The sequence below is a fragment of the Takifugu rubripes genome, chromosome 1 (assembly GCF_901000725.2).
Source record: "Takifugu rubripes chromosome 1, fTakRub1.2, whole genome shotgun sequence".
NCBI lineage: Eukaryota > Metazoa > Chordata > Actinopteri > Tetraodontiformes > Tetraodontidae > Takifugu > Takifugu rubripes.
The window spans coordinates 28,709,449-28,724,360 of NC_042285.1; the positions used below are offsets into that span (position 1 = coordinate 28,709,449).

General features: G+C 52.8%; 1 protein-coding gene across 2 annotated transcripts in view; it reads left to right on the top strand.

The window, feature by feature from the left end:
• The first annotated feature begins 608 nt into the window (after positions 1 to 608).
• Positions 609 to 14,912, top strand: part of c1h2orf76 (chromosome 1 C2orf76 homolog) — a 17,795-nt gene continuing 3,491 nt past the window's right edge. The window contains exons 1-5 of one of the 2 annotated variants that reach the window (XM_029837119.1): positions 609 to 870; positions 1,381 to 1,431; positions 2,410 to 2,447; positions 2,688 to 2,769; positions 7,052 to 7,170. In XM_029837119.1, the coding sequence (XP_029692979.1) occupies positions 741 to 870; positions 1,381 to 1,431; positions 2,410 to 2,447; positions 2,688 to 2,769; positions 7,052 to 7,128 (378 nt within the window). In that variant the 5' untranslated portion in view covers positions 609 to 740 and the 3' untranslated portion in view covers positions 7,129 to 7,170. Of the gene's footprint in view, positions 871 to 1,380; positions 1,432 to 2,409; positions 2,448 to 2,687; positions 2,770 to 7,051; positions 7,331 to 14,912 lie in introns of those variants that run through there. The other variant, XM_003978268.3, reaches the window with a different exon arrangement.

The following is a 14,912-nucleotide window of genomic DNA, read 5'->3' on the forward strand; positions in this document are numbered from 1 at the left end:
ACTGGGAGACGGATATCAGAAGTTGAGGTTGAGATCTCTGCGATTTATAATAGTCCCAGTTCCAGTTTGCCCAGAGTCAAGTGTCTAACAGACATTTGTGTGAGTGAGTTTAATTCATCTCAGTTTATTCATAACGGCTGATTAATAATGAAACATCTCTTCAGATTCACTCAGTTTTCAATCAGTCAAATATCCACATGGGACAAAAGGGACATCATTCAGTAAATAAATATGATAAATATGGATCATGATTAAATAATTATTACTTATGACATGAATTTATTTGCTTTTAAGTCAACACCAGACGATTAAATATTGAAAGGATTCGTTTCTCCTAGAAATGTGTTGAACAGCAGCGACGCCTACTGGTCAGCGTGGATCCGTTTCACTTTCCTGATTTGAACCCACAATTCGTGGAGTGTTTTTGGGTTTAGTCCATTTATTTTTTACTGGGGGCTGATTTTTATCACTAAAGCATAATGGTGATATTACCTGAGCTTTCTGCTCACGTCAGGCTTGGTTTTCTTTGCGCTTGTGCCTTCCTCGGTCCGACCGACAGGGGGCGCTAACGCACCGAGCGCTGTTATAAAGCAGGCGAGGAAGAAGGAGCCTCGGCCATCGACTGATCGAGCCTTGCTGACCCGCATCGACTTCTCAGGCGGAGAAACCTCGTTGTTCACGCACAATTCGTGCGCTCCGCCGCGACATCTGCCGGGGCGTTAGCGGGGGTCCAGCGGGACATGGCCGGAGAGGCTGTGGTCACGGTCCGGTTGGTGAGGTCTTTCGAACACAGGAATTTCAAACCGGTCGTGTTTCACGGAGTCAGTTTGGATCAGAAGGTGCTGGACTTCATTCAGCTCGTCAGAGACGGTGAGATTGAAGCGGAATCGGGCAGGAAACAGGAATAATGTGGCCCCGTTGGAGCTGGAAGTGACGGCTCCTGCTGCGGGGGCTCCAGGTGTCGCTAATGGGCCGCCATTCCTCTGGCTTGTCCCCCGCTGGCGGGCTGAGGGAGGCGGCTGGAGTTTATGAGAGGTTCCGCTGCATCGGTCACTGAAACGAGCAGTTTAGAGCTTTAACTCATCAGGAGGATCGCGTTCAGCGACACTTTTATCATCCCATTGATCCCAGAGCGCCAGGACTGGAGTGGGAGTCCCCAACAGAACCGCCGGATTTAAAGAGCTTTAGTTCCTTAAACTATCCACAAAAATCAACTCTTGAAAAGATTTGTTTTGTGCTAATATAAGACAGCAATGTTTTAGTTCACATTGTTGGACACAGTCATCGGGAACTTCACGTGAACCATAAAAACACTGACACGAATGTTGTTTTCAATAATTTCCCCCAGTGTTAATGTGACGGGCTGCTGTTGTCTTCCAGATGTTGCCAAGAGACCCGGAGTTCCTCCCCCCTTCAGGAACCACGACTACGGTCTGTGTGTGATGTGCTAACTTCAGATTTCATTAATTAAATATGGTTTATTGAATTTAGACGTTGATGTGAAGCAACCTGCCTCAGCTCTGTCCTAGACCTGCCGCAGCTCTGTCCTAGACCTGCCGCAGCTCTGTCCTAGACCTGCCTCAGACCTCCGCTCTGTCCTAGACCTGCCGCAGCTCTGTCCTAGACCTGCCGCAGCTCTGTCCTAGACCTGCCTCAGACCTGCCGCAGCTCTGTCCTAGACCTGCCGCAGCTCTGTCCTAGACCTGCCGCAGCTCTGTCCTAGACCTGCCTCAGACCTGCCGCAGCTCTGTCCTAGACCTGCCGCAGCTCTGTCCTAGACCTGCCGCAGCTCTGTCCTAGACCTGCCTCAGACCTGCCGCAGCTCTGTCCTAGACCTGCCGCAGCTCTGTCCTAGACCTGCCGCAGCTCTGTCCTAGACCTGCCTCAGCTCTGTCCTAGACCTGCCTCAGACCTGCCGCAGCTCTGTCCTAGACCTGCCTCAGACCTGCCTCAGCTCTGTCCTAGACCTGCCTCAGCTCTGTCCCAGACCTGCCGCAGCTCTGTCCTAGACCTGCCTCAGACCTGCCGCAGCTCTGTCCTAGACCTGCCTCAGCTCTGTCCTAGACCTGCCTCAGACCTGCCGCAGCTCTGTCCTAGACCTGCCTCAGCTCTGTCCTAGACCTGCCGCAGCTCTGTCCCAGACCTGCCTCAGCTCTGTCCTAGACCTGCCTCAGACCTGCAGGAACAGAAACTCACCAGAACAGACGATTCTGTTCAGGATTGTTCTCAAACATTAAATGATTCTTTTGTTGTTTTGTTTTTTCTATAAATGTTTGAACTTAATCACTAAAGATGAATCGAGGCTCCTCAGAATCTTTGCTTCAGGGTTCTGCTGTTGGTTCTGATTGATTTTCTTTCTTTGAAATCACAAACAAATGAATCACGGTTGTAAAATGTTTTCTTTTCCAGACACGATGAAGATCGTCCACCAAGCGTTTGGAGCCAAGGTCTGTCTCCAGGACGCTGCGTCTCCGGGACGCTGTGTCTCCAGGACGCTGCGTCTCCGGGGCGCTGCGTCTCCGGGGCGCTGCGTCTCCGGGGCGCTGCGTCTCCGGGGCGCTGCGTCTCCGGGACGCTGTCCTGCTGCCCTGTACTGTCCACAACCCCACTGAGGAGGGACGCTCTTCTCAGGGGCTTTGACCTTCCTCAAAGCATCATTGTGTGTTGTGTTTTTCATCGTCCTGCAGACCAACGAGCTGGTGGTGAGTCTGGACGACGATGAACAACTGATTCTGCAGAACGACCAAACCCTCCGAGAGGCCGGAGTCGGTAAGATCCAGGTTCCCCTGGGACCAACATCTGGATGGAGGATGGATGGATGATGGTTGGATGGATGGATGATGGGTGGATGATGGTTGGATGGATGGATAATGGGTGGATGGATGATGGGTGGATGATGGTTGGATGGATGATGGGTGGATGATGGGTGGATGGATGGATGATGGGTGGATGATGGATGGATGGATGGATGATGGTTGGATGGATGATGGGTAGATGATGGATGGGTGGATGGATGATGGGTGGATGATGGATGGATGATGGGTGGATGGTTGGATGATGGATGGATGATGGATGATGGATGGATGGGTGGATGATGGATGGGTGGATGATGGATGGATGGTTGGATGATGGGTGGATGGATGATGGATGGATGGATGGATGATGGATGGATGGATGGATGGATGATGGATGGATGGATGATGGGTAGATGATGGATGGGTGGATGGATGATGGTTGGATGGATGATGGGTGGATGGATGATGGATGGATGGATGGTTGGATGATGGGTGGATGGATGATGGATGGATGGATGGATGATGGGTAGATGATGGATGGGTGGATGATGGATGGATGGTTGGATGATGGGTGGATGGATGATGGATGGATGGATGATGGATGGATGGATGGATGATGGATGGATGGATGATGGGTAGATGATGGATGGGTGGATGGATGATGGTTGGATGGATGATGGGTAGATGATGGATGGGTGGATGGATGATGGTTGGATGGATGATGGATGGATGATGGATGGATGGGTGGATGATGGATGGGTGGATGATGGATGGGTGGATGATGGATGGATGGTTGGATGATGGGTGGATGGATGATGGATGGATGATGGATGGATGGATGATGGGTAGATGATGGATGGGTGGATGGATGATGGGTGGATGATGGATGGGTAGATGATGGATGGATGGATGGATGGATGATGGGTGGATGGATGATGGTTGGATGGATGATGGGTGGATGATGGATGGATGGATGGATGATGGTTGGATGGATGATGGGTAGATGATGGATGGGTGGATGGATGATGGGTGGATGATGGATGGATGATGGGTGGATGGTTGGATGATGGATGGATGGATGGATGGGTGGATGATGGATGGGTGGATGATGGATGGGTGGATGATGGATGGGTGGATGATGGATGGATGGTTGGATGATGGGTGGATGGATGATGGATGGATGGATGGATGGATGATGGATGGATGGATGGATGGATGATGGATGGATGGATGATGGGTAGATGATGGATGGGTGGATGGATGATGGTTGGATGGATGATGGGTGGATGGATGATGGATGGATGGATGGTTGGATGATGGGTGGATGGATGATGGATGGATGGATGGATGATGGGTAGATGATGGATGGGTGGATGATGGATGGATGGTTGGATGATGGGTGGGATGGATGATGGATGGATGGATGGTTGGATGATGGATGGATGGATGGATGATGGATGGATGGATGATGGGTAGATGATGGATGGGTGGATGGATGATGGTTGGATGGATGATGGGTAGATGATGGATGGGTGGATGGATGATGGTTGGATGGATGATGGATGGATGATGGATGGATGGGTGGATGATGGATGGGTGGATGATGGATGGATGGTTGGATGATGGGTGGATGGATGATGGATGGATGGATGATGGATGGATGGGTGGATGATGGATGGGTGGATGATGGATGGATGGTTGGATGATGGGTGGATGGATGATGGATGGATGGATGGATGGATGATGGATGGATGGATGGATGGATGATGGATGGATGGATGATGGGTAGATGATGGATGGGTGGATGGATGATGGTTGGATGGATGATGGGTGGATGGATGATGGATGGATGGATGGTTGGATGATGGGTGGATGGATGATGGATGGATGGATGGATGATGGGTAGATGATGGATGGGTGGATGATGGATGGATGGTTGGATGATGGGTGGATGGATGATGGATGGATGGATGGTTGGATGATGGATGGATGGATGGATGATGGGTAGGTGATGGATGGGTGGATGGATGATGGTTGGATGGATGATGGGTAGATGATGGATGGGTGGATGGATGATGGTTGGATGGATGATGGATGGATGATGGATGGATGGGTGGATGATGGATGGGTGGATGATGGATGGGTGGATGATGGATGGATGGTTGGATGATGGGTGGATGGATGATGGATGGATGATGGATGGATGGATGATGGGTAGATGATGGATGGGTGGATGGATGATGGTTGGATGGATGATGGGTGGATGATGGATGGGTAGATGATGGATGGATGGATGGATGGATGATGGGTGGATGGATGATGGTTGGATGGATGATGGGTGGATGATGGATGGATGGATGGATGATGGTTGGATGGATGATGGGTAGATGATGGATGGGTGGATGGATGATGGGTGGATGATGGATGGATGATGGGTGGATGGTTGGATGATGGATGGATGGATGGATGGGTGGATGATGGATGGGTGGATGATGGATGGGTGGATGATGGATGGATGGTTGGATGATGGGTGGATGGATGATGGATGGATGGATGGATGGATGATGGATGGATGGATGGATGATGGATGGATGGATGATGGGTAGATGATGGATGGGTGGATGGATGATGGTTGGATGGATGATGGGTGGATGGATGATGGATGGATGGATGGTTGGATGATGGGTGGATGGATGATGGATGGATGGATGGATGATGGGTAGATGATGGATGGGTGGATGATGGATGGATGGTTGGATGATGGGTGGATGGATGATGGATGGATGGATGGTTGGATGATGGATGGATGGATGGATGATGGATGGATGGATGATGGGTAGATGATGGATGGGTGGATGGATGATGGTTGGATGGATGATGGGTAGATGATGGATGGGTGGATGGATGATGGTTGGATGGATGATGGATGGATGATGGATGGATGGGTGGATGATGGATGGGTGGATGATGGATGGGTGGATGATGGATGGATGGTTGGATGATGGGTGGATGGATGATGGATGGATGATGGATGGATGGATGATGGGTAGATGATGGATGGGTGGATGGATGATGGTTGGATGGATGATGGGTGGATGATGGATGGGTAGATGATGGATGGATGGATGGATGATGGGTGGATGGATGATGGTTGGATGGATGATGGGTGGATGATGGATGGATGGATGGATGATGGTTGGATGGATGATGGGTAGATGATGGATGGGTGGATGGATGATGGGTGGATGATGGATGGATGATGGGTGGATGGTTGGATGATGGATGGATGATGGATGGATGGGTGGATGATGGATGGGTGGATGATGGATGGGTGGATGATGGATGGGTGGATGATGGATGGATGGTTGGATGATGGGTGGATGGATGGATGGATGATGGTTGGATGGATGATGGGTGGATGATGGATGGGTAGATGATGGATGGGTGGATGGATGATGGGTGGATGGATGATGGGTGGATGATGGATGGATGGATGATGGTTGGATGGATGATGGGTGGATGATGGATGGATGGATGGATGATGGTTGGATGGATGATGGGTGGATGATGGATGGATGATGGTTGGATGGATGATGGTTGGATGATGGATGGATGATGGATGGATGGATGATGGATGGATGGGTGGATGATGGATGGGTGGATGATGGATGGGTGGATGATGGGTGGATGGATGATGGATGGATGGATGGATGGATGATGGGTGGATGGATGATGGTTGGATGGATGATGGGTGGATGGATGATGGGTAGATGATGGATGGGTGGATGGATGATGGTTGGATGGATGATGGGTGGATGATGGATGGATGATGGTTGGATGGATGATGGGTAGATGATGGATGGGTGGATGGATGATGGTTGGATGGATGATGGGTAGATGATGGATGGTTGGATGGATGATGGGTGGATGATGGATGGGTAGATGATGGATGGGTGGATGATGGTTGGATGGATGATGGATGATGGGTGGATGGATGATGGTTGGATGATGGTTGGATGCTCCTGGATCTAACGGGTCTCTCAAGATGACGTCACCATCTTTACTGAACGGTTTTGAATCATCTTAACTTTCATTTTTGGGGTTTCTGAAGGATGAAAGGGACCAAAGGGAGAGAGAGGCGAGTCTGAGCGTCTATTATTTAAGGGTTTGGGGGTGCCACCAGGGGGCGCTCTAACCTGTGCTGGTTAGCCAGTGGCTAATATGTGTGAGTGACCCGGGCGCCTTTGTCGTTGCAGTCAATGAAACTGAGGTGGCGTTCTTCCGGAGGCGGGACTACGGCCTCTACAAAGCCAACCCCACCTGTCTGTGGTGACATCGTCCGCCTGTCTGTGGCGCCATCGTCCGCCTGTCTGTGTGACATGATTCTTACTTTCCAGCAGAAATCCTTGAGGTCAGAGGTCAGAGGTCAGGAGGACAAGAGCCTTTTAATTTGTGCTTTTAAAGGAGGTGTTTATTATTTCTGTCCTCCTCTGACTGTTTTATGTTTTATTTGATCAATAAAGGTGGTTGAACATTTCTGGTGTCTTCTGATCTTTACCTGCTCGTGAGCACCAACCTTGTTCCCGTCAGAAGCCGGAGCGCCGGCGTTCCGAGGAGCCGCCGGTGCTGCTCCGCGGCCGCTATATTTAGCCCGGCCACCATCTGACGCTGGCCTCTATTTTTACTGCCTCTCTGGTGTTTTGGTGCTTCAGAGCGGCGCCGGCAGCAGCAGGAGAACGAGCTGAAGCGGAGCAGCAGGTAGGAGCCTTCATCCTGACACCAGGCGGCAGCTGCGTTTGATCGGCCGTCGAGCGCTTTCATCTTTCAGGTTCTTTCATCTTCCTGATGGAACTTTCCAGGCGTGAGCGTCTCCAGTCTCCTGTTCAAGGCCGGTGATTAAAGTCGTTTAGTTTCATCACTTTTGGTAACGACTTCAGTCTGCTGGGGCACGATGACGCCTGCAGCCACAGGAGCCCTCAAGCTTCCTCCATCGTTCACCACCCTGAGCACGATCGCCATCCAGGCCGGCCAATCACAGCTCACCGTCTCTGTCCTCAGGGTGAGGCGCCAGTCAGGTCACATGACCCTGAAACTCTGCTAACAGACCTGATCACCTTCAGCCTCCTACACGTGCTGACAGTGGGAAACTGGCTTGAAGCCTTATTTAGATATAAAACGGCACATTTGGTTAGCAAGTTAGCAAGTTAGCATTAAGCTTTTACTCAAAGCTAACAGTTAGCTGTTGCTGCTAACGCTGATATTTCAGGTCAGACCAGTTCAAGTTCACGCAAAGTCACTTTTCTGTCCATGAGCTGTTTCCTCTTATAGCACAAACTATTTACTGGTGTGTGTGTGTGTGTGTGTGTGTGTGTGTGTGTGTGTGTGGGGGGGGGGTGCAGAGCGGCTCACTCATCCACCTCCAGCTGGTTCAGGTCCACCCAGGCCTGAGTGAGATCGGATCCGACCTGGATGAGAACCAGACTCTGATCCAGGACCATCAGCAGCTTCTGCAGAAGCTCCAGGTTCTTCCACCAAAATGTTCTTCAGATGTTTTAGATGGAGCAGCTGGTTCCAGCGTGACTTTAGAGGACACGTTTGACTGGGATCTTCTGAATATAAATCAACACTTTGATGTAAAACCTTCTGTCAGAAACACGAGCGTGAGGTTCTGTCTGTGGTGAGCGGTCGGGGAGAAGATGGAGGGAGGAAGGTGAAGGAGGAGGGCCTGTCCGCAGCCATGGCGGCGTCTCTGACGGAGGCCTGGTCGCTGCTGCTCCACCTGCTCCACCGGAGACAGGAAGTCCTGATGATGGCGTCTGAGTTCTACTGCAGAGCCTCGGAGGTATCAAACCTTCCCAACATCTCCAACCTTCCGTCTGAGGCTGGTTCTGCTGCCCAGAAGAACCTGGCAGCAGAACCAGCCTCTGCGAGTTGGATCGAAGCGTCTCTGTAGATTTTTGGATCATCTTTAGAAACAGAAGCTCCAGAGCTGTTTTCTGACTTTTGCTGCTTTAACGAGCTGCTGAGGACGATTGTGGAGCCAGACTGACGTGGTCACGTGTGGTCGGGCCACGGTCACCCTGAGCTCCTCCGGTGGAGGCCTCGTGGTCGGGCCACGGTCACCCTGAGCTCCTCCGGTGGAGGCCTCGTGGTCGGGCCACGGTCACCCTGAGCTCCTCCGGTGGAGGCCTCGTGGTCACGCGTGGTCGGGCCACGGTTACTCTGAGCTCCTCCGGTGGAGGCCTCGTGGTCGGGCCACGGTCACCCTGAGCTCCTCCGGTGGAGGCCTCGTGGTCACCTGTGGTCGGGCCACGGTCACCCTGAGCTCCTCTGGTGGAGGCCTCGTGGTCACGTGTGGTCGGGCCACGGTCACCCTGAGCTCCTCCGGTGGAGGCCTCGTGGTCACCTGTGGTCGGGCCACGGTCACCCTGAGCTCCTCCGGTGGAGGCCTCGTGGTCACGTGTGGTCGGGCCACGGTCACCCTGAGCTCCTCCGGTGGAGGCCTCGTGGTCACGTGTGGTCGGGCCACGGTCACCCTGAGCTCCTCCGGTGGAGGCCTCGTGGTCACGTGTGGTCGGGCCACGGTCACCCTGAGCTCCTCTGGTGGAGGCCTCGTGGTCACGTGTGGTCGGGCCACGGTCACCCTGAGCTCCTCCGGTGGAGGCCTCGTGGTCACGTGTGGTCGGGCCACGGTCACCCTGAGCTCCTCCGGTGGAGGCCTCGTGGTCACGCGTGGTCGGGCCACGGTCACCCTGAGCTCCTCTGGTGGAGGCCTCGTGGTCACCTGTGGTCGGGCCACGGTCACCCTGAGCTCCTCTGGTGGAGGCCTCGTGGTCACCTGTGGTCGGGCCACGGTCACCCTGAGCTCCTCCGGTGGAGGCCTCGTGGTCACGCGTGGTCGGGCCACGGCCACCCTGAGCTCCTCCGGTGGAGGCCTCGTGGTCACCTGTGGTCGGGCCACGGTCACCCTGAGCTCCTCCGGTGGAGGCCTCGTGGTCACGCGTGGTCGGGCCACGGCCACCCTGAGCTCCTCCGGTGGAGGCCTCGTGGTCACCTGTGGTCGGGCCACGGTCACCCTGAGCTCCTCCGGTGGAGGCCTTTCATGTCCTCGGTGGCGCTGTAGCTCTGATGGATGGTGCTGAAGGACACGTGTTTGAAGTCGTCTTTATTAGCGCCACCTGCTTCCTGACGGCCTCTTTTCCTTCTTCACGTCTTTAATTTGTTGTCTTCTTGACTCGTAGATCTTCTTAAAGGTAGAAACAGCAGGAACTGGGTGAAGGGGGGCCATCGCCGTGGTAACTAACGTGTTCCTGCCTGCCTCTGCAGTTCGCTGCCCGTCTGGACACGTATGAGGATCTTCAGCTCAGAGCAGAACAGGATGGAGGGACAGACGTCACATGCACGAGGCGAGGTATCCTTGCTAACGTTAGCGTTAGCGCTAACCTGAGCATTTACGCTACGCCCTCGGCTACAACTGGAATATGAAATGTTGAATCTGGTTGAATCTCTTTGTGTTCACATTTCAGAACTTCTGAAGAATTCGCTGCAGGTTCTAACCAGCAGCAACGTTCTCTTTCAAAGTCTCCGACAGCTCCAGAGGACCGAGGCCCTCCAGAGGAGCGGAGGGGTACTGCAGGCGGAGGGCGCCTGTGAGGAGGTGCAGGTTCTCGAGGTGTCGGGATTCACTTTGTCCGTAAAAGTCTCGTTAAAGCAAAGAAATGACTAATTTCCACACATCAAGTTTCAAATGAACAAAATGACTCCATGAGAAGTGAAACCACCCAAAACAAATGAGAAAAAGGGACCTGAGTCCGATTGGTGGGCAGGGTGATCCAGATCACTCAGGGGACAGGTCCACTGACGTGTCCTGGCCTCAGCTTTGATCTGAGTGAACCTGGAAGCATCTCATCCAGGCATTGTTGATGTTTCTCCCAGGATTCCCAGTGCAGCCGCGGGGTGGTGCTGAGGCTGGAGGAGCTGGTGGAGACGCTGCAGGACCGCAGGAGGAGGACGGATCAGGTCCTCAGACGGCAGCGGCCAGACAGCAGCCAGGACGGAGACCGGTCTGACGTAAGACCACAGGAAGTCCACCTGGAGGTTCCGGAAGTATTCCGGCTTGGCTGTTCTTGATTTAGTCGTTCTGGGTTTTGTGTCTTCAGTCCCAACGTGAGACCGTCTGGTCTGATCATAAAGCTGCAGATCCTCACAGAAGAGGGTCGTGATCCAGATTAGCCCGAGTGGACCGGGTCTAATGTAGAACCAGAACACACATGAAGTCTCAGCCAAGCATTTAAAAATAATCCAATTAAACTTTACAGTTACAACTTTACAAAAATCTCTTAAAGGGACGTGTCAACGTTTACGAAGAGAAAGGTCACGGAAAGCTCTCGATCTGGTCTGTGATCCCGAGGTCTGATCCCTGATCCCTGATCAGATCCCTGATCCCGGATCCCTGATCAGATCCCTGATCCCTGATCAGATCCATGAGCCCTGATCCCTGATCAGATCCCTGATCAGGTCCATGAGCCCTGATCCCTGATCAGGTCCCTGATCAGATCCCTGGTCCCTGATCATTGATCAGATCCCGGATCCCTGATCAGATCCCTGATCCCGGATCCCTGATCAGATCCCTGATCCCTGATCCTTGATCAGATCCCTGATCCCTGATCAGATCCCTGATCCTTGATCAGATCCATGATCCCTGATCCTTGATAAGATCCCTAATCCCTGATCAGATCCCTGATGCCTGATCCTTGATCAGATCCCTGATCCCTGATCCCTGACCCCTGATCAGATCCCTGATCCCTGATCAGATCCCTGATCCCTGACCCCTGATCAGATCCCTGATCCCTGATCAGGGGTCAGTCAGAATAGTAACGATAATCAAGGTATAGTGATGAAATCTGTCTTCTATTCAGAACTGGAGTCTTTCAGGAGGACCGAGTCTTGAGCAGATCCAGAACTTAGGACCCACATCAGCTGACAACCAGGAGCTGGAATCAGAACCCGGTGATTTACATCCTGCATGTGGACCAGCTGAGACCAAAAACCTGCAGTTTGGGTTCAGCTTAAACCTGGAGAACAAGTCCAGGTTAGATGTTCGGATGGATTTGGAGGGGACCAGAACCAAGCAGCCTGGTGCCACATCGTCACAGAACACAGAGACGCATGGAAGAGGCCCACATCCTGAGACTGGACCAGAGGACACCAAGGAGTCTAGATCAGACATGGAGACGTATTCCAATGAACCTGGAGACCCGCGGTCAGAATTTAAGCCAGACTTGAAGATTGCATCTAGTTCAGACCTCCAGTCAGATTTAGAAGATACTAGAACCCAGCACTTTGGATCCAGTTCAACTGACACTGACCTTGAGTCGGAACCGAGAGACCTGTCTCCAGTCTCCAGACTAAAAGACACTGGAAATGTTTTGACAAATTCCAGTTCAGGGGAGACCAGAGACCCTGACCTGAAGCAAGGGTCTGAAACCCCAGAAGCCAGGAACGCGACCAGAGTGATCCATCCTGGATCCGGATTAGATCAGACAGGATGTACTTCAGACGAGCTGCAGACATCCGCTTCTGTGAAGACCACAGACCTGGAATCAGCACCACCAGGACGGCGTGAGTCCATGCCCCAACCGAAGCCCGTCTGGAGTTTAGAGCCACCTGCGGAACATCATCCCAAACTGGCTCCAGGTGAGACCACAAACCAGCAACCTGGACCCAACACCCTGGAAGCCAGAGACCTTCAGCCTGGATCCACATTACAGCAGGACTCAGAATTAAAACCAGATTTGTACAAGTCTGCATCAAAGCCTGAGCCTAGATCAGTCCGGACTGGGAACAGGGACCCCGGGCTCAGGGTTAGTAGAATCCCTCTACTGATCTCTGGATTGGGCCTCAAATCAGAGGAGACCCCAGGTCCTCTCCCTGGGCCCAGGGTCGATCTCACGCCCGGGTCCAAATCACCAGTGCTGGAAGTGTCTCTGTCTGAAATAAAGTCCGGATCAAGAGAAAAAAACAAGTCGGAATTCAAATCTGACCAGTCAAGATCCTCTTTGGATCCAAAACCAAAGCAACACAGGCTGGAGACCGTCCTGAGACCGTCCTCACCCAGATCAGATGTTCAGCCAGCTCAGACCACAAAGGTGCCGTCTGGATTTGTGATGGGTGCAGACCTGGACCTGGGACCTGGGTCAGGTGAGGAGCATCAACCCACATCAAAGGAAATCTTGGCCCTACAGTCTGAGTCCAGATACCAGGCTCCCATAAACCGGCAGCCAGAGGAGATCTACAGGACTCAACCTGAAGAAGAGAATCAGAACAAACAGCTGATGTCGTCATGGGAACGTGTGATGGACCAGGTGACCTTCTGCCTCCTTCCTGTTCTTCCACGAGTTTATTTATTCTGAATCAACACACATTCATCATTGAACAAACCTGTGTGTGTGTGTGTGTGTGTGTGTGTGTGTGTGTGTGTGTGTGTGTGGGGGGGTGTGTGTGTGGGTGTGTGTGTGTGTGTGTGTGTGTGTGTGTGTGTGTGTGTGTGTGTGTGTGGTGCAGACATGGAGCTTGGTGCGTCTGGGCTCCAGTGTGATATCCAATAGTTCAGGGTGGCAGCTCAGAGAGTCTGAAGATGCCCTGAATACACACCTGGATCTGCAAACACGTACTGAGGTACACACACACACACACGCACGCACGCACACACACGCACACACACACACACACACACACACACACGCACACACACACACAGATTTCAGATTACAATCTGATTTGTGTCCAGTCTGCAGACCAGAACATGAAGGAGATCCTGGCTCAGATCAAGGGACTTGAGTGGACCTGCAAGACCAGTTTCCAGCATCCCAGTAAACCCAGCAGGCCTCTGACTCCCCTGAAGGTCCTGACAGAACAGCTGAAGAACAGGTCTGGTGCCGCTCAGTCTGCAGACCCAGCTGCTTCACCGAGTCCTCAACTGGCCCATCGAGCTGATCTGGTCTGGGCTGAGCTGAAGAGTCTGAAGAGGAAGATCAGTTCAAACCTTCAGCTGCTCAGACCCTACGTCGGGTTCCTCAGGATGGCCCACCAGGTGAGCAGAGACGGGTGTTTGGAAGCCCTTCGCAGAAACGGATCAGACATCACGTCATTGCTCCAGGTAGTCGTCTCATTAGGTTGATGGTCGTCTCATTAGGTTGATGGTCGTCTCATTAGGTTGATGGTCGTCTCATTAGGTTGATGGTCGTCTCATTAGGTTGATGGTCGTCACCAGTGTTTCTCCTCGAGTGTGGAAGCCATGATGGGAGAAGTGGTTGATGTGATGAAGCTCAGAGCTTCCCCCTGTAGATGTGTGCTGTCAGCTGAGTCTTCCTGTTGTCCAGGTGGAGGAGGACATAGAAGAGCTGAGGATGGCCTTCAGGGGGCAGGAGGAGGAGCAGCAGGAGCAGCAGGAGCAGCAGGAGGAGCAGCAGGAGAAACGAGCTGAGAGTGGAAGTGTTAGGAGCAGCAGGTCCAGACCACAGACGAAGAAGAAGTTCAACAGCAGCTGGAAGGAAACTGGACAGAAGTTCCTCACAGCTCAGGAGCTGGGCAACGGCTTCCTTCGCACCGTTGCCACGGTAACTGTCAAAATGTCGCGTTAGTTTGTGACTAATGGGACGAGATGAACCGTGTCGGATGAGGCCACGGGTCCTTCACGACCCCTCCAGCTGTGGTGGTTTTGGTCAGGTGACCCGATGTGTCTGTGCTCAGATGTCCGGCGCACAGGTGAACCTCCAGACGCTGCTGCCGGAGGTGCGACGGCAGCTGGAGCATCTCGACGCCATCAAACAGGAAGTGAATGAGCTGTGGCGCCACCATCAGGTCCAGATCCAGCAGCAGGCGTCCGTCAGGAGATACCAGGACCGACGGCAGAAGGTGCAGAAGCACCACTTTGTTCTTGTGCTGGAGCACCTTCAGCGCTGCCACACTGTCCCAGCACAGAGGTTCTGGTTCTGGTTCTGTGTGTTTCAGATCCTGCAGGACCTGACGAGTGTCTCTGAGCTGTTGGACTCCTGCACTCTGATGGACCTGGGTTCAGATGTCCAGACCTCCAGGCTGCTGGAACACTTCAGCCAG